Consider the following 18,842-nt stretch of genomic DNA (forward strand, 5'->3'; position numbering starts at 1 on the left):
GTTCAGGGTATAAAAATAGAAATCGCGTTGAGAAATGTTACTGTTTCAGTTTTTCCAAATTAAATTAAGCAAAATATTATTTAACATTTTAGTGCACTGTTTGGCCACAGGAACTCTATAAAGCTACGTGCCAAGGCTTTTGGAGCCCTGCTTACCTGTGCTTATGCCTTATTTCATTGCTTTCACATAAGCTTGGACTCAGACGCATATGGCGATAAGATTACTGACCCTGCCAGGCAGCTAAGCATTTGAAAATTGAATAGCTGACCACTAAGGTCAGGGGTAGAGCTGTGCTTGACTTACCAGACTTTTCATGGGATCTGTATTCACTTGACACATGTAGCTGCCAGAATCATTTAGTTGCACGTGGGATATGTGAAGTTTCCAGGTGTTGTGCCCATTGTGTGTCACTGATAATCTTGGATTTAGAGATACCATATGTGTATGTATACCAAGTATTGCCTTTGAATCTGATTTAATCCAAGCCACCTGAAATAGTGAGAGCAGACCCAGGCAGCATTAAGGTAAGTAGTGTAACTTTGCTTTTGCCAACTTCACCCTCGCACACTGCTATGCTCTCCTCATAAACTTACTTACATTCAGCTGCAACTATGTATAAGAGAACATTTTCTACCCTTGTAGGCCTTAACATAAACTTATACTTAGGCATTCTTAAGATTTTGTGTAAGCGTATGTATGTGTAATGCACAATATTGTATAGCTTACATTACATTATATTTGTATACATACATACATACATAAATACAAAAGGCAATGCAGTCTGCTTAAAATTGACTTATTAAATTAGTGATGGTCCATCTACTACAAAATATATAATATGTACAATATAAAATATATATAGTATTCAATGCTGAAGTAGAATTTGTCAGCATAAATAGAATTTGTTATGTAATTTTGTAAGACTTTTCGCTATCGTATGTATAAACTTCAGTGTTGAAATATTCGCACAATTTGCAGTTTATAGATACATATGTATTTCACACTTCACATTTGTTCTGCCATCATTTCTTTGATGTTTTTTTATTTATATATATAGGAATTAATATGATTTATGTTTGTATACATACATATATTTATGGTTATCTACACACCCGATATTGTCCCAAGTTGTCTACAACACAGGTGAAAGATACGTCACGACCTTGTGGTACAGTAATATTTGTAAGTTGTGCCAAAAAAAGCGGTCCCACTTCATCAGGCTCGTTATGACCTTTGAATTCACAGAAAATATAAAAGATAATAAAAGAAAATGGTCCTGAATTGTTTGTTATAAATATGTATATACATATGTGTATATGCAAAATATGAATAAAAAATATCAAAACGCAAGAGATTAATTAAGCAAATGTACAAAGCATCATGTGGTTTCACTAACGAACCCATAACATTAATAAATTCTTACGAAGTCATAAAGTCCGTTTTCCTTGATGATTATAAATATTTATAAGTAAACGAATAATAATTTGTAACAAGTAAGAGAACTCTAGTCTGGGTTGCCGCCTGATTTAATTTTCAAATTCGGCTATATTTTGGGCACTATTGATGCTAGAGGCCTAAAATTTTGATATATGTTCTCGGGCTGAGCACCTAAGACCAAAGAGCTATGGTGGATATGTCTACGCCCACAGGGGTATAGCAAACCACAAAACTTCATATCTCCAACAGTTTATAGCTTAATAGTTAAGTTACTGATAATCTCCTCTTTCGATGACCCAACAATAAGAGCTACACTTCTTTACAATAAAATGCCCTGTAATTTTTAGTTTCTTTGAATGTGAGCGTCCCAAATTTACAGTTACGCTACTAAACCTAAAGGAATATATACATATTGAGGGTTTGGCAAATTAAAAATGGGATGTGAATGAGTTTTCTGCAGCTAGTAACGTTCATTTGCAACGTTCTTACTTGTTGATCTTTCGTGGTCATCGCGAATCTATATTCAAAATTTCTAGCTTTCTAGCTCTTCAACTAATATGATTTCTGGCATATCGGAAAATGCATTTTGTATGTTTTCTAATTTTCTAGCTTCAATAGCGCCGGCATTCGTTCGTTCATTCGGACAGACGGACAGCAAGACGGACATTGCACAAACTCAATATACTCATTTTACTTTCGTGAATATAAATCTATTTTTTCTCAAAAATAATTTATTTCACGTTCACGTGTGTTATATTAAATCCTACCTTGTATATTTGCTATTGAATGACTTCCTTTTGTGCGCAATGTTCCGATGAGTAACAAAAGTATTACAGAGGCTAAAGTCCTCACGCAGAATATAGTCTGAGTCATTGGGGCAGTCTTCATTTAAATATCAGGCTTCTGATCGTCAAAGGATCTTCAGGTACTTCCAAAACTTACTAAGTTATAAAATATTAAAAATAATCTCGCTATTCGAGCTGATCCCTAGCTGTTGATATTCGCCTAATTATTCCATAATATAATTATTATATTATTGTGTTTTATTGTCCCTGTTAACTTATGGTGCACTCGAAATCATTTCTGAAAAGAGAAAGAACCTTTTATTTAATTCTGTGAAAAAAATTGTTGTATTAAGACAGTTTAAGTTATTATTATTTAAATAAATAAAATAACAAGCAAACAAATCAATGATTAATAATAAAAAATTAAGTAGAATTCCTAACTTTTAAATGATCAACAATAATAACAACAGCGAACGAGTTAGAAAACCTATGTAGTCGCTATTTGAATTCAGCTTGGCATTTTCTTCAAGGATATGCATATATATACATAAAGAGATAGGCTGATGTCAGAGTGGCCACGATAAGCGAGGCAATAATATGGAGTGACAATGCGCGAGAAAGCGAGAAGAGAGCCAAAGTGAGAAGTAAAGCGAGTTGCGAGAAAGCATTCCTGAAGCGTTTTCTCGCTTTATCGCACGATAAAGCTGTTCTGATAAGTGTATTTACGTTGCGTGCTGAATAACCGTTGGTTAGTAGGTGAAATATATTCTTTTTGTCAATTCAAGCAATATATCTCTCTTTAACTCTGACATGCCATCGCTTTGCAGATCGCTACAATAAGTATCGCTTATAGAATCGCATCGCTTATCGCGGCCACTCTGACATCAGGCTTAGACGGGAATCCTTCTGTCTGTTACATTTGTATATTTTCACCCAGATTTTCAATAAATTCAAAGGTCAACAGTGTTGGCTATCGTAATTCGAGAAAATTCTGATGAATATTAATTCAAAAATTTTAGATCGATGGGAACATTATATATTTTAAAATATCAAACTAATTTAAAAAAAAAAATTTTTTTTTTATTTTATAAGTACAGTTTATTAGATTAACATTAAATATATTATGTCCTTTTGATATACATTTCCATTCATCTCTTAGCATTCCAGCAAAATAAACATTTATTCAAGAGCTTCGCCTAGTATCCCTCGTATATTTACAAGTTTTGCACTGTTAATGCAATAATTATCTCTATTTGTAAAGATATTTCCTCAACCGAAAGGCATAAAATGAAAGGGCGAATAGCAACCAAAGTTAAAACCAAATTCCTGTTGTGGAATGCGTCGCGCAATTCACTTTGCCAAGAGGAATTTCTTTACCAAAATTTTAAGTTGTGTACAAAAATGTGTAAAGTGGTGTAATATATCTAATTCAAGAAGGGTGAGTTCTGCTCATAAGTGAACAATACAATTAAAGAATGTACCATTTAAATAGACTAGATTATAAATATTTGACTTTTGTTTCTGCAGATATTTGCACTCATGTGTATATTTTATCTTTTGCTTTACTATGCGTAAAATAATGTTACCAAAATTTTCAAATATATATTGTAAGAAGTAAGGCCAAACAACTTTTATTCATTAACTTTTTAATTTTTATGAGCTGTGTCATTAATTAATTGACTAACAACTGAAGAAAGAGAATTTTTTAAATATATCGAATGGAATAAGACCGTCATTATGTTTTTAATATAGAAGCTATTTTTGCTAATTAGCACACGCACGGAAAAGCAGCGCTGAGAAACGCAAAGAATTTGAGTGAGCTTGGTACATTCCAAATTCAAATCCATGATCTAGTTCTGCAGCTAATATGATTTCTGACATATCGGAAATTGCATTTTTCATTTTGTCACCCCCCTAGAGGCAGAATCAAGAAAGTTTTTATACCTTTTATTTCGAGGGTATACACATGTATATTTTCCAAAGTTAAAATCTCTAGCTCATTAGTTGCGCTTAACGAAAATGGCGTATATATAACGTGTCATTTTGAAATTTCGGATCTGAGCCCGCTTGTTTCATCGTAATAGTCATGCATCAACAATTAATCGTTGAGTTGGTGGATGCCTTCAAGTAAGGAAAAATATTCAGTCGGCATTTTTAATTCGCAACGATTTCAATCAAAGGATTTTACAAATGACCAACCCTTCTGCTTGTCGGCTGCTTTTTGGCTTGAGCGAAGCAATGCGATTGCATAAAATGCTTTAACCACATTTTATGTTTGCTTTTGCACACTTGGACCGAACATCAGCCGTCGACCACAGGAAAACCCAACTCTGTTACTTTAGTGACATCATGGCCATCACCATAAAGCGCCTGCTGATCCATTTATTCATATTCAGCTACAGCTGAAATCACATGCAGCTCTACTGTGCCTTGTTAAATTTAAACGGAATGCCCAAAAAATTGTCTCTCTGTCCGTAGCAATGGGTCGGCTTCGAATGCCCAACGATGAGTCAATGCTTACACTTATGTATGCATTTACATACTTACATACTAGTTATACATAGTGCAATCGGATGAGCATTATGCATGTGGATTTGCATGACCGGATTGCGGGCTCGGCCACTAAGAGATACGTATACGTTGCGCCGGATACGGATGCGGAATTTCGAAATTGTGTACTGTTGGGAAATTCGAAATTCCATTCGCCACAATTTTTAATCAGAAGTAACTGGTGTGGTCGAAAATTTCCGACGGCCTAAAATAAAAATTCAAATAAAAAGATTTTCGTCTGAAATCTCATTAAAAACATTTCCGTTTGTGAAAACAAACAAATAAAAACAAGCAGACGAGCAAATAAACGCACAGAGACATGGACATATCCATCCACACGCATGGACAACGCAACGAGCTTGCGTCCAGGCGTAATCCCTACAGTTGTAGCGACGGCACTACCAATCGCCGCAGATGCTCTGCGCCTTCTTCTCTCTGTCCCTATCTGTCTGTCCGTTGCTCCTTTTGCTCGCAGTGCACTCACTGCCTTGAACTTGTCAGCTCGTTCGTCCAACTGATGCCTTGGTGGGCTGGCCAGTAGACCAGCTTGCGTAGTGTTCCTGTTTGTCCATTTGATGACGAAGAGCTACCATCAATTTGCAACACTCCCATTGCCGCTGCCACCGCTTAACTCCCACACAGCAGCAGCAAACCGGCAGTCGGGGTCCGTTGCCCACTCCTCAGCTTGAGTGTAAACACATAATCCATTTAAATTGTTTGTGGTTTTTCTTATTGTTTGTTTCCCTTCTTGTTTCCATTGTAGCTGCCGTTTTCGCTGCTGTCGTTGTCATTGCTGCCCAAGCTATGCGAAGGCAAATCAGGTTCATGTTTGAGGCCTACATATTCCACTGCTTTGCCTCCAGATATAGAGAAAAACATTACCCTCCATCCATTTTGTTAATTTTTGCAGATTCTTCAGTACTTTCAGTATTCTCGAAAACAGCAAAAGCAGTACTAAATCGGACATAACTAAATATATTTCACAATTTTATCATTAGATATTAAAAAATTAATATGCGGGACTATTTTAAAGATAGATACGGAGACATACAAAAATATATACTTTTGGGATAAAGTTAGAAAGTTTAATTTTTCAATATGTACAGGTAGAAGGATGTACGAAGCTATAATAGCTACAGATTTAGTTTTCAATTTTTGGTTTCACAGAAATGATAAATATTGCTTCAACATTGTCGAAATTAATCATTACATTTTTACTCCTACTTCTTGAGCGCTAGGTCGCCCAATTTGGCATATCGATCTAGTGTATTTTATACAGATTTGATTTTTGCTATATTTTTAATACCATCTTCAAACATTTATTTCAAACTTTTAAAATCACCTGTTAATATAGTACTAATATAGTACAAATATACTCAAAAAGCGCTTTTTCTCTGCATATTCGAGACTATTCTACAAATGAAATTGCGATTGTATTTAAACTTTCAGATTAATATGAGTTTAGATTACATGTGATAAATGTAGGAAGTAGTTCTAAGTTGCAAACCTGAACCCTGAACCCTCATTCTGCACTTCTTTTATGCACACATGCATACACACGCAACCACACGCGCGTATATAACGCGCTCTGCTAACTGCGCTTGGGCTGCGCTGCAGTGTGGGCAATATTATGAAAATTTATTAGTTGAATAATTTCTCTTGTAGTAAGACTATCTTTATGAAGAGCGTGATCATATGGTTAAAATGTGTGTACATTCCAAAGCACAAGTTTCTAGTACTTGAAATAAGTTTTTTACAAATTAGGGGAGAAGGGGGCGTGGTATACAAAATTTGCGATGACTCCTTCCGACTAATGCTGCAAAAATATCGGATCGGAATCGTTATAATCGATATTTTCGAATTTTGGCAAAAGATCGATATGGGTTTCTTAGTATCGATATATCGAAGAAAAAAAAATGGTTATTCTTGGCGTTGGTTTTAACTGTGTAAGAAGCGTATTTATTTAATTTTGCTAAATTGTATACAAATTGATTGATTTAATTTAATTGCAATAGAAAGAAAAAAATGGATCAGTTTTTGGGAAGAAAACGTAAGTACAATTGATATATCCTATTGGAAAAGCTTGGAGTCATAGCTTGTGTGTTTTAAGCGCGGCGAGGGTGGACTCCGATGAAGAAAATAAGACCGTGGGAGCCCCAAAAAAATCCGAAGTGTGGAAATATTTTGAAAAAGGAAAGGATGGTTGTGCGGTGTGCAGAAATTGCTTTAAGGTCTGCAAAACAAGTGGAAATACCAAAAGCCTTAAAAATCACTTAACACGCATGCATCCATCGCTGCAAGAGAGTGAATTGGCACCCAAGTCCGGTAGCATTTTGCACTTCGTAAATAAAAAATATGAGGCAACGTCCTCTGAGAGCGAGAGGATGTTTAGCAAAGCGGGAATGATTGCTAATTCCAGAAGGGCGTCATTAAAACCGGAAACAGTAAACAAACTATTTTTTTTTTTTTAATAAAAACCAATGGGTTTTGTCTTAATTTCTTTTTTTTTTCAAACTGCCATGGAGGCAATTGTTTTTGTTATTATTATAATATAATTTTAAGGAGCATAGTGAATTTGAGCTTTAATGAATTGCTGTTTTAGGTTTAAGTTAATGAAAAATAATTTGGTTTGGTTGAATAAATTTGTTTTTGTTTGATTCTGTTGCTTTTATTTTAATCTTGAAATGGTTGCCATTTTATCCATTAAGAAGTCATAATTAATATAAATATTATAATAGCTTCTAAGCAAGAAAATTAACATTTAAAAGAAGTGTTCGATATATCGTTTTTATCGATCTTTTTCTCTGAAAATATCGTGAGTATCGATATTACGGAATATCGATTCTTTTGCAGCACTACTTCCGACGCGTCGCCGATAAATACAAGACCGGCTTGTAAATTTCTCGTCTTTATTTCTTAGATGAATGCTGTGTATTTTTTTTATAAAAAGTGTATCGTATGTAGTCGATATGTACATAAGTGTCAAAAGTACCATGACAGGCATGTGACAAGTGCGGCAGAGACGAAGTACTCAGCGGTATGCTTAATACCGCTAACCAGTAGGAGAACTGGTGTTAGGGTTGTGTTATTAACATAATGCTGTTAATAGCATAGCATGGCGGGAGAAGTAATTCCTGTTAACGCAATCTGGTATTAACAATATATTTAACTATCTTTTTATTTACCCATAATTGAAAAATGGTGGAGCTCGAAGATATATTGAAAATATTTGCAAGGACATATCTAGCATTTTTACACTCATTTCATTGATAATGGCGTGCAATCTTAGGAGAATATTTGAAGTACAGAAATCTTTGCGTCTTCTACTTGGCTACTAAAACTTCAAGTAAAGAATTAAATTTTTGTAGAGAATATCTATATTGAACTTTCAGAGCGTGGTAATAACATTAAAGTTTGTGTATTTTCCTAATCATGGTTATGTAGTGTAAATATCTCATTTTGAAAAACTGCATTTTCTACAGTATTAGAGCGAAACTTAACTACTAAATTGTTGATGGAATGTGAATGAGTATTCCGCAGCCGGTAACGCCCGACGGCAACGTTCTTACTTGTTTATTATTATTTTTTTTTTATTTTATTTATTTTTTTTTTTTTAAGAATTATTTTAATTATTATGTTAGATATAGTTAATAAATCTACATATATAATTTTTTTTTTAATTTTTCTTACTAACACTTTTTTTTATAGCGTCATTAGTATCACTGACCATGTTTGGCTGTGAGACGTGGGCATAGCTGGCCGGACTGCCAAATAAAATCCCCCATCGCGTCGGTGTTACCATTGAAATTATATCCTGTACTTTGTTTAGGCTTTTTAATTTAAATTGACTCTCGTTTTTGTCAATAGCTTTAAGAAATAAATAAATAAATAAATAATTCACTTTCGTGAATGAGTATAATAATTCACTTTCGTGAATGAGTATAATTACAAAAACTTTGTATTCATTATATAGACCTGCACAGTAAATCAGAAATCTTTAGCTCTAACAGTATTCAATTTACGAAGTAAAATTATGGATTATAAGGATAAGTCATTAAATAAAACATAGTAAACTTCTACATACATGTAAGATTTTTAAGATTCTAGCTTTTGTTGCAAAATCTACAATTCACCAGAGCTCCTTTAAAAATTGTGGTTGAAGCGATATTTCGTTGGAACCTTAAATTTACCCTAGCTTTCTCTTAATTTGGCATGATAATCTAATAGGTGATAGGAAATCAGCTGTTTATCTTTCTACTCAGATATAATTTGAAAGAAGTTTAGGTATAAAAAAAAATATACTTGAAATTAAAAGCTAAAAAGATATATGAAATTTCACTGCTTCTCTTAAAGACGGGAGCTAATGTACACAATTTATGTGCCAATAGAAACAGTAGACCAGTGAACAGTGGTTACTCGTAAAGTAAAAGGGATGTGACTGAAATAGTCGTCCTGCAAAAGTTTGCCCCACAACACCAAGAACAAAGAGATGGAAAGCCAAGATATTAGGGGCCGGAGACTAGCTCAGGTTAGACTCCAAGAGGGAAATAATAATATTATTATTAATAATAAACTATAGCAGAAACGAGTGCCATGCAAAATATACATATCACATATTCATATAAATATGATAATATATGGTTTCATTTAACAACTCATTTGCCAATATATATACAAATGTATATATAATATATATGTAGTTATATGAGAATCTATACATGTTTAGACTCCTTTCAGAATGAGTCCTTAAGCTAGTGTGCTTTTCATAAACTGAGTCCGTTTCCGTGCCCTGTGCTTTGCCTATGCATTTGCCTTTGCCTGTGCCCAATTGAGTTGTGGAGCTCACCGTGTCTGTTGACTTTGTTCAACAAGTCGCCACTTAATTCAATTACATTAGATACGACGAGCAAATAAAAGGATGAGATGGCATCCCATACCAGCCATGGAGACTGAGGCGCGCGGTGGGGTCTACGGGTCATGCAAGTTGCGATAGGCCAAGCATAGAATCTGCGGTTAAATGAGAGCTGAGCACTGCTGCGGCATTTACTGTGTGAATATAAAACGTGGTGCCGTCTTAATAGCCGCGGGAACTTTAATTTAGATTTTTGCCACGAATTAAATATCTCTCGATGTGCTTTTGCGGTCTCATATATTTTCCTTTTCAGCAATAGCAATAGAGACTCAAACAAACTAAAAGCCTTAATAAAGGTCAATCGCTAAATGGGGCTCTTAAATGTTGAGAATCGCCTAGAGCCAATTAATTTCATCAGCGGCAGCTGGAAGTTTCATATATTTATTTATGCCACTGACCAATTTCACAGTTTTGTAAATCAATATTTGATAAATATGTATTTTCGGATTATGTATAAACATAAGTATAAGGAATAAGATGTAAATGACTTAGGTATCAGTCAAAGTCAAAGGACTTTGTTCTGTTTTATTAAAGTATTCATTAGTTTAGTGTAGTTCATTTAGATTATGTGAAGCTTCAAATTAAGTAAAACAATTATAGCAATGCACCTTCAAATTTATTTAATTATTTTGTACAGTATTATAGGACTATAGTATAGAATGCAAAGTTTCTTGATCAAGATAATATTAAAGAACATGATATATTTATGTTTATATTTTCTATTACATTTTCTGACAAAATATCAGTTTATTATTGATTATCTTCCAGTTGAAACAGATTTAGGATCTCTGACCTTGCTCTACCTTGTTCAGCTAATCCACTTACCAAAAGTAACTAAGAAAAGTATGAAATAAGTTAAAAACAATGAAATCACAATAAAAATAAAAATAAAACATTACAGAAATTAATTTGCTTTATATTTTGATGAATTGACTATAAGCCTTTGAGATTGTTGAATTGAATCAAATTATATACATACAACATTAAATGTTTAAATGAAAAATAAAAGACGAATGTATTTCACAAAAAAAAAATAAAATAAATGAATAAAAATAAACACGTTAGAAAGCTCCCCTGAACCCTTCGAGCAATAGCTATTTCAATCATTTTTCGCGTCTTTCTGCTTACAAAAGCACCCACGCCTAAACACGCATGGGCTGCAGTGTGCGCCTACTATGAGAACTTAATTATTTAATAACTTTTCTTGTGAATGTACCGAATGTACTTTATCTCATTGAAAATAGGGTCAGGGTATAAAAATGCCCAAAGAAATATACATTGAAATCATCGCATCATCATTACTGCAATTGAATTTATAAAAAGTCGTGTGATTTTCCACCGTGTATGCAAATTCAAAAGTTTAAACAGAGCAATTTGAGAGTTGCAAGCTACTTAGAATAATTTTTTCTATTGATTTCATTATTTTGCATTTATTGTTTTCATAAAGTAAGCATTTCCCTAATATTCATATCATTTTATTTCTTATACCCTGAACTCATTGAAAATGGGAAATCAGGGTATAATGGTTTTTGTTGAAATGTATGTAACAGCCAGAAGGAGGCGTGGCAGACCCCACAAAGTATATATATTATCTTGATCAGGGCGACGAGCTGACTTGATTTAGCCCTGTCCGTCTGTCAACATTTTTGAACGCGTCGCTTTCTTAATATATAAGAGCTAGAGACTTGAAATGTTTTTCCTATGTCCATGTATACCACGCGGATATCGAGTTTTTCCAAAAATCGATAACTTACACCGTTTATTTTGATATCGATTAAAAACTGCACTGCTGTGCACTGCAGCCAATGTGTGTTTATACGTGCGTGTGTATGTGTGTGTATGTGTGCATGTGCGAGTAATTATTGAAATATCGGTTGCTCGAAGGCTTCTGGGGATCTCGTAATCGGGCAGTCTCGACTAGAGCTTTCTTACTTGTTTTTATGAAAAAATATATAAATATATTGCATATAACGACGATTGAACTACTCCCATAAAACATTTCTCTTGAACAGAAAAAATCACTGCAATTCACAGATAAAAAATATATTCAAGTTGCAAAAATTATAATATGAATATTAGTAAAGCTTTTAAAGGGATTTTCGAGATTTAAAGGGGAACTCTTTTGAGATTGCAAGAGGAAAGATGTTGATCACCCGACCGATATCTAAAATGATGCTCAAAAACAGCCTTCTAAGCTACATTTATCTATACATCTATATTAAGAATTCGTTTACAATGCGGGTTAGAAAAGCAATTCGTGTATGCGTTACTTGACTTAATTAAAGTTCAAATTTATCTTTTTGTTTTAATTTTGAATGAGATCATTAATTATTATTTATTAAATTGCTTACGTTTTAGACATGAACTGATATTAGTTTCGCTTACAATGTGGCACTTCCTTTATTTTTTTTATTTTTTATTTATCTATTAGATTTTGATTTTATTTCTATCATGTGAAAAACAAACGAATTTGGAGTAGAAGTATCGCGAATCCTCTTCGAGTCTTAGATTAAGATAACGCTGAGTAATGCAATATTAATTATCTGTGCACAAATGATCGGTAATTTATGAAAATAAAATTCCATTTTCATTGAGAAATAACAAACTGGAAATTTTGATGTATATGTATAAAAGAAAAATATAAATATCGATGCGACTTCTCTTTAACTTTTTTAGCTCGGAGTTCACAATTCAACATAAAATTGGTTTAATTATATGTATATAAACGTTGCAAAGCCAATTATAAACGTAACGACGGGATTGCACGTTTTGGAACTGTGAGCTTCGAGTTCGCTGTCGCTTACAATTTGTGCTCAATGCAACTTCTACACGACCGACGCGCGTCAAGCTCTGATTGAAACTGAGTAAATGCGACTAGTGATAAGCTAAGCGTACCGTGTAATGGACAAATGCTGCACTTCGTATTAGCTCGTTTGCGACCCGAAGTAGACAATCACCCCTTCGATGTGCGGGGAGAGCGTATGCAGGACATCCATTGGCGGCTATATGGCAGGGGTTGGAGTGTTGGAGAGAGAGAAAGCGAGAGAGAGGAATCCATTATAATGAGAGAGTGACTGGAGAAATAAAAACAGATTCCACCACGTGTCGATGTGGATTTTATTTCCTGTTCTTTGATTCATGTAACTAATTGTTTTACCCTTTTGTCATTGAATATGAGTTAATGGTCTAACTCTTGGCTTGAACTCATTGAAAATTGTTGGTTAATTCTTAAGCCAAGTCTTTCAGCTTATATTTATTTATATATACCTTACAAAACCCTTTTATTTTGGGTACCTGAAATACATATTGTCTACCTATAGATCAAAATGTCATAGCTTGATGATTAAATCTATTGGGTAGCCAAAATCATTGAGGATTAACAAAATTAGAGACAGTTCAAAACTGGTCTTGTCCCAGTAGTGTGCTTTGTTAAATAAATCAGTTTTGCTTGAAACTATTTATTATTATACAGTCTATAGAGGCCTGCATTATAGTTAATTTGATGGTAATCCTCATTGGATATTTTCATGGTTAAGGTGACTCAAAGTTGACTCAAAGTTCTATTCTGACCTTTGTTTCACAAACTTAATATTCAATTCTGATAATGCGGATTTTATTATATTATTAACATGTTTATATATATATATCAGCTTTTACGACCAGACTTGAATTAAAAGCATTATAAAATTAATAAAATTTCATTGTTTACCGCAAAAATTAGAGCCAAAGCAAAAAAGCAGCATATTAGAAATAATGCAAACAACCTAACAAATGGTCTCAAGTGAATTCATTGAACATACATACTTGGTTTACATTTCCCAAATTCTTTTTAAAACATAACCCCGCCATTATTTCATTTCCAAGGTCCTTCGGTTTATTTATCACCACAAAATCTACGAATTTTACCCAGCTTCCAACGCAAAAGTATATACATACTAATATACATTTTTATTTGTACGCTCACAGGTTGTGTGGTTAGATTACCATGGCGATTGTGTATCTAACATATTAGCAATGGAATGTATGTGATGTTTTCGGCATTTTCTGATGGTTATAATTTAAACCTTTCATATACGCTACACATAACAAGTAAGAAGGCTCCAGTCGAGACTGCTGACTGGGAGAAATGGGCGGAGAAGGGGGCGTGGTATCCAAAATCTGTAAAATACAAAATCGTTGTATCCATTAACTTTATATACAACGCAAATTTAAAGTCTCCAGGTCTAAGGGCGTTACAATTAGGCTGAATAAAACAAAATCGATTTTCCGATTATTCTCGATAAAAAAATTATCGGAAAAGTTATCGGACATTATTTCATTTCCAATACTGCCTATGGTATACATGAGTATGTATGCCAAGTTTCAGCTCTCTAGTTTTTATATCTTCTGAGATCGGCTTGCTCATACGGGCGGGCGGACAGACGGACAGGGCTATATCGACTCAGCTGGTCATCCTGATCAAGAAATAGTTCGCCCGTCTGTTTCATAAAGTATTGTAATTATCGAATCGGAATATATACTTGCGTAGTCAATCCCAGATCGAATTATTCTTTTCTATTTCACTCGTCATTCTGTTTATTTCACTCTTTGTTATAACTACAGATTTTTTTTTTTTTGTGAATGAAATCTTACAATAATTTAAGAGTTTTGACCTTATCTTATTTACAAATATAACATATGGCATATCCGATGACATAATTATTTAGGTAAAAAACAAATAAAAAAAAAAATAAAAAAAAAAAAACAACTAGAAAACCCCAAGGTTATTTGTTACAAGTTAAATTAAATACTAAATAATACAAAAACTACATGGCTATGCCAGGTAAGTCGTTTATATACGAATATGTATGTTGATTTATGATACTTGGCTATGAAACGCACGTACTATATGTTTGAGTTTTCGTTTGTATTGGTTAAACGGTCGTTGAAAGTAAGTCTTTTGTCCAGTGTAATACCCAAGTACCTGACATTTGATTAGATCTAATTTATGTAGTGGATAAACATGGACGAAACAACCCACATATTTTCTACGGTTAACGGTTAACATAGATTTAAAGCCTATGCGTAAAATCCGCAGATGGGTTACTTTTCACTCTTATTAACGATGGGCCAACATTATATACAGAGTTTTGATAAATTTTCATACTTTTTAAATTATAAAGTCAAAATTTTACTAAATTCTTATTGCTGATCTTCATATATATGTATATTTTATGATTTCTTTTATTAAACAAGATTCAAATGATTTTAATCCTGAATGATAATAATTAATATTAGACTATTTATACCCTGAACCCATTTTCAATGGGAAATCAGGGTATAATGGTTTTGTTGAAATGTATGTAACAGGGAGAAGGAGGCGTGGCAGACCCCACAAAGTATATATATTCTTGATCAGGGTGACGAGCTGAGTTGATTTGGCCCTGTCCGTCTGTCTGTCCGTCTGTCCGTCTGTCCGTCTGTCCGTATGTATGAACGCGTCGATTTCAGAAGATATAAGAGCTAGAGACTTCAAATTTTTTTTAAAATGTCCGTAATTACAGCGCGCATATCAAGTTTATCATTAAAATTCGATAACTCATCCCGATCTTTATTTATCGATAAAAAACCTTATCGAAAACCAGTTATAAAATTATATCTTCTACACCTTTATTGCTAGAGTCTCCAAATTTTTAATGTATGCTTATATGCAATTTATACAATTTCGGTTTTTGTTAAAATTTAACCCCCACCCTTAAATTCACCCCCTCGCCCTCACTTTTGTAAAAAGCGTATTTCAAATACTAGAGACTTGTGCTTTGGCAATTACATGCATATCTATGTTATAATCATAATCTGAAAGTTTCATGAAGATCGTACGTCCATAAAAAAAGTTATTAAACAATTAAGTTCTCATAGTAAGCGCACACTGCAGCCCATGCGTGTTTATGCGTGAGTGCTTGTGTGTGTATGTGTTTGTGTATGTGTGTGTATGTGTGTGTGTATGTGTATGTGTGTGTGTATGCGTTTGTGTATGTATGCGTGTGTGTGTGTGTATGTGTGTCTGTATGCGTGTGTGTGTATGTATGCCTGTGTGTGTGTGTGCGTGTTTCTTGGGTAAGCTGAAAGACGCGAAAAATTATTGAAATATCTATTGCTCCAAGGGTTCAGGGGATCTCGTAGTCGAGCAGTCTCGACTAGAGCTTTCTTACTTGTTATACCCTGAACCCATTGAAAATGGGAAATCAGGGTATAATGGTTTTGTTGAAATGTATGTAACAGGCAGAAGGAGGCGTGGCAGACCCCACAAAGTATATATATTCTTGATCAGGGTGACGAGCTGAGTTGATTTGGCCCTGTCCGTCTGTCTGTCTGTCCGTCTGTCCGTCTGTCCGTATGTTTGAACGCGTCGATTTCCGAAGATATAAGAGCTAGAGACTTCAAATTTTTTAAAAAATGTTCGTAATTACAGCGCGGATATCGAGTTTATCATTAAAATTCGATAACTCATCCCGATCTTTTTTTATCGATGAAAAACCTTATCGAAAACCAGTTATAAAATTATATCTTCTACACCTTTATTGCTAGAGTCTCCAAATTTTTTATATATGCTTATATGCAATTTATACAATTTCGGTTTTTGTTAAAATTTACCCCCCACCTCTAAATTCACCCCCTCACCCTCACTTTTGTAAAACGCGTATTTCAAATACTAGAGACTTGTGCTTTGGCAATTACATGCATATTCATGTTATAATCATAATCTAAAAGTTTCATGAAGATCGTACGTCCATAAAAAAAGTTATTAAACAATTAAGTTCTCATAGTAAGCGCAACCTGCAGCCCATGCGTGTTTATGCGTGGGTGCTTGTGTGTGTATGTGTATGTGTATGTGTGTGTGTTTCTTGTGTAAGCTGAAAGACGCGAAAAATTATTGAAATAGCTAGCACTCCAAGGGTTCAGGGGATCTCGTAGTCGAGCAGTCTCGACTAGAGCTTTCTTACTTGTTATACCCTGAACCCATTTTCAATGGGAAATCAGGGTATAATGGTTTTGTTGAAATGTATGTAACAGGCAGAAGGAAGCGTGGCAGACCCCACAAAGTATATATATTCTTGATCAGGGCGACGAGCTGAGTTGATTTGGCCCTGTCCGTCTGTCTGTCCGTCTGTCCGTCTGTCCGTCCGTCCGTCTGTCCGTCTGTCCGTCTGTCCGTCTGTCCGTATGTATGAACGCGTCGATTTCAGAAGATATAAGAGCTAGAGACTTCAAATTTTTTTTAGAATGTCCGTAATTACAGCGCGCATATCAAGTTTATCATTAAAAATCGATAACTCATCCCGATCTTTTTTTATCGATAAAAAACCTTATCGAAAACCAGTTATAAAATTATATCTTCTACACCTTTATTGCTAGAGTCTCCAAATTTTTAATGTATGCTTACATGCAATTTATACAATTTCGGTTTTTGTTAAAATTAACCCCCCACCTCTAAATTCACCCCCTCACCCTCACTTTTGTAAAAAGCGTATTTCAAATACTAGAGACTTGTGCTTTGGCAATTACATGCATATTCATGTTATAATCATAATCTGAAAGTTTCATGAAGATCGTACATCCAGAAAAAAAGTTATTAAACTATTAAGTTCTCATAGTAAGCGCACACTGCAGCCCATGCGTGTTTATGCGTGGGTGCTTGTGTGGGTATGTGTTTGTGTATGTGTGTGTGTATGTGTGTGTGTATGCGTGTGTGTGTGTGTATTTGTGTCTGTATGCGTGTGTGTGTATGTTTTTTTTTTTTATATTCATTTATTGACAAAAATTATACAAATTGCAAGTTGCGTGGTGGCTAGGATAGCGCGCGGTGCTTGCGGGACGCCCGTAAAGCATTGCTTCGCAAGCACTATGCGCTACCTTAGCCTGGGACAGCTCGTCTTCTCGATCGCTCGACTCGGCGGAGCTCCATCATCACCGTGGCCGCGAAGGTGCTTGTTAGTTCCCAAGCTTTCTCCGATTCCAGCATGGCGTTGACTAAGTTGTCCGCTCTGATGGAGCGGCCCACTGCCTCTTCCAGACGACGCCTCTCCTCCAGGAACCGTCCACATTCGAAAAGAATGTGGTTGGCGTCTTCCACATGCCCTCGCTCGCACCAGGGGCACTCGTCAGATTCCTCGTGGCCAAAGCGCTTCAAATAGCTCCGAAAGCATCCATGACCCGAGAGGATCTGCGTAAGGTAGAAGTTAACCTCGCCATGTTTGCGGTTAACCCATGGTTCAAGCTCCGGGATGAGCTTGTGCGTCCACCGCCCTTTAGCTGAGCTATTCCACCTTCTTTGCCATCGTGCGATGCTGTTCGCCCTGACAGCGTTGAGTCGCGTAGGCCCGTGCGAATTCCGCTCCACGGCTTCGGCGACCAAATACTCCAGTGGCACCATACCGGCTATGACGAGCGCCGCGTCATCGGAGATAGTCCTGAAAGCGCAGCTGGCTCTGATTGCGCTCAGCCTGTAGATCGCGCAAATGCCTCGGCTGTAGCTCGGCGTTGCCATCGCTCTTGCCCATATTGGCGCAGCATAGAGGATGACAGACCTAATGACGCTCATTAGGAGGAGACGTCGTTGCTGTTTAGGTCCCCGCGTGTTAAGCATGATTCTCGAGAGAGCTCTGCAAGAATCAGCTGCCTTTTTATGCACATATTCTAAGTGCTCGCGGAAAGTTAATCTTGTGTCTATCATGACACCAAGATATTTTATCGCCCTCTTTGACGCAATGGTGACGCTGCCGATCTTTATATTGGCAGTTTCCGCTCTTTTGCGACTGCTGACTAGTACAACTTCTGTCTTGTGTGCCGCAAGCTCGAGCCCAGCTCCTGTCAACCAGCTTCGTATGCGATTGATACTTTCGCTGCACATATCCTCTGTATCTTTGAGCTCCTTTCCTATGGCTACGACAGCTACATCATCAGCAAAGCCAATGGTGTGCGCGCCTGCTGGTAGTTCCAAGCGCAGTACGCCGTCGTACATGATGTTCCATAGGAGAGGCCCCAGCACTGAGCCTTGGGGTACTCCAGCTGACACTGTATGAGTTTGGGGACCCTCACTCGTGTTGTATACCAGTGTTCTTCCTCTGAAGTAGCTCTTTATTATCTCTCTTAGATATTTAGGGATATTATATTGTGTC

At 35.6% G+C, this 18,842-nt stretch overlaps 1 protein-coding gene and 2 long non-coding RNA genes across 10 annotated transcripts in view; 2 read left to right on the forward strand and 1 right to left on the reverse strand.

The window, feature by feature from the left end:
• The window catches only part of DIP-lambda (Dpr-interacting protein lambda), a 32,003-nt gene extending 19,459 nt beyond the window's left edge, over positions 1–12,544 (reverse strand). The window contains exons 1-5 of one of the 8 annotated variants that reach the window (XM_089463711.1): positions 12,489–12,544; positions 12,036–12,204; positions 2,205–2,520; positions 1,113–1,231; positions 304–489 (exon numbers count right to left, since the gene is read on the reverse strand). In XM_089463711.1, coding sequence (XP_089319837.1) covers positions 304–489; positions 1,113–1,231; positions 2,205–2,325 — 426 coding nt within the window. In that variant the 5' untranslated portion in view covers positions 2,326–2,520; positions 12,036–12,204; positions 12,489–12,544. Of the gene's footprint in view, positions 1–303; positions 490–1,112; positions 1,232–2,204; positions 2,521–4,769; positions 4,978–12,035 lie in introns of all 8 variants that reach the window. The other 7 variants (XM_089463708.1, XM_089463706.1, XM_089463709.1 and 4 more) reach the window with 7 other exon arrangements.
• Positions 6,582–8,625, forward strand: LOC149270037 (uncharacterized). The gene is made up of 3 exons (XR_016268969.1): positions 6,582–6,822; positions 6,883–7,922; positions 8,481–8,625. It is a non-coding gene; the product is annotated as an uncharacterized LOC149270037 (long non-coding RNA).
• A 1,968-nt stretch (positions 12,545–14,512) lies between the features above and the next one.
• On the forward strand, positions 14,513–14,951 carry LOC149270038 (uncharacterized). Its single transcript, XR_016269169.1, has 2 exons — positions 14,513–14,614; positions 14,678–14,951. It is a non-coding gene; the product is annotated as an uncharacterized LOC149270038 (long non-coding RNA).
• Positions 14,952–18,842: the final 3,891 nt, after the last annotated feature.

This window comes from Drosophila arizonae, chromosome 3 (genome assembly GCF_054131065.1).
Source record: "Drosophila arizonae isolate 15081-1271.41 chromosome 3, UAZ_ARI_1.0, whole genome shotgun sequence".
Classification (NCBI taxonomy): Eukaryota; Metazoa; Arthropoda; class Insecta; order Diptera; family Drosophilidae; genus Drosophila; species Drosophila arizonae.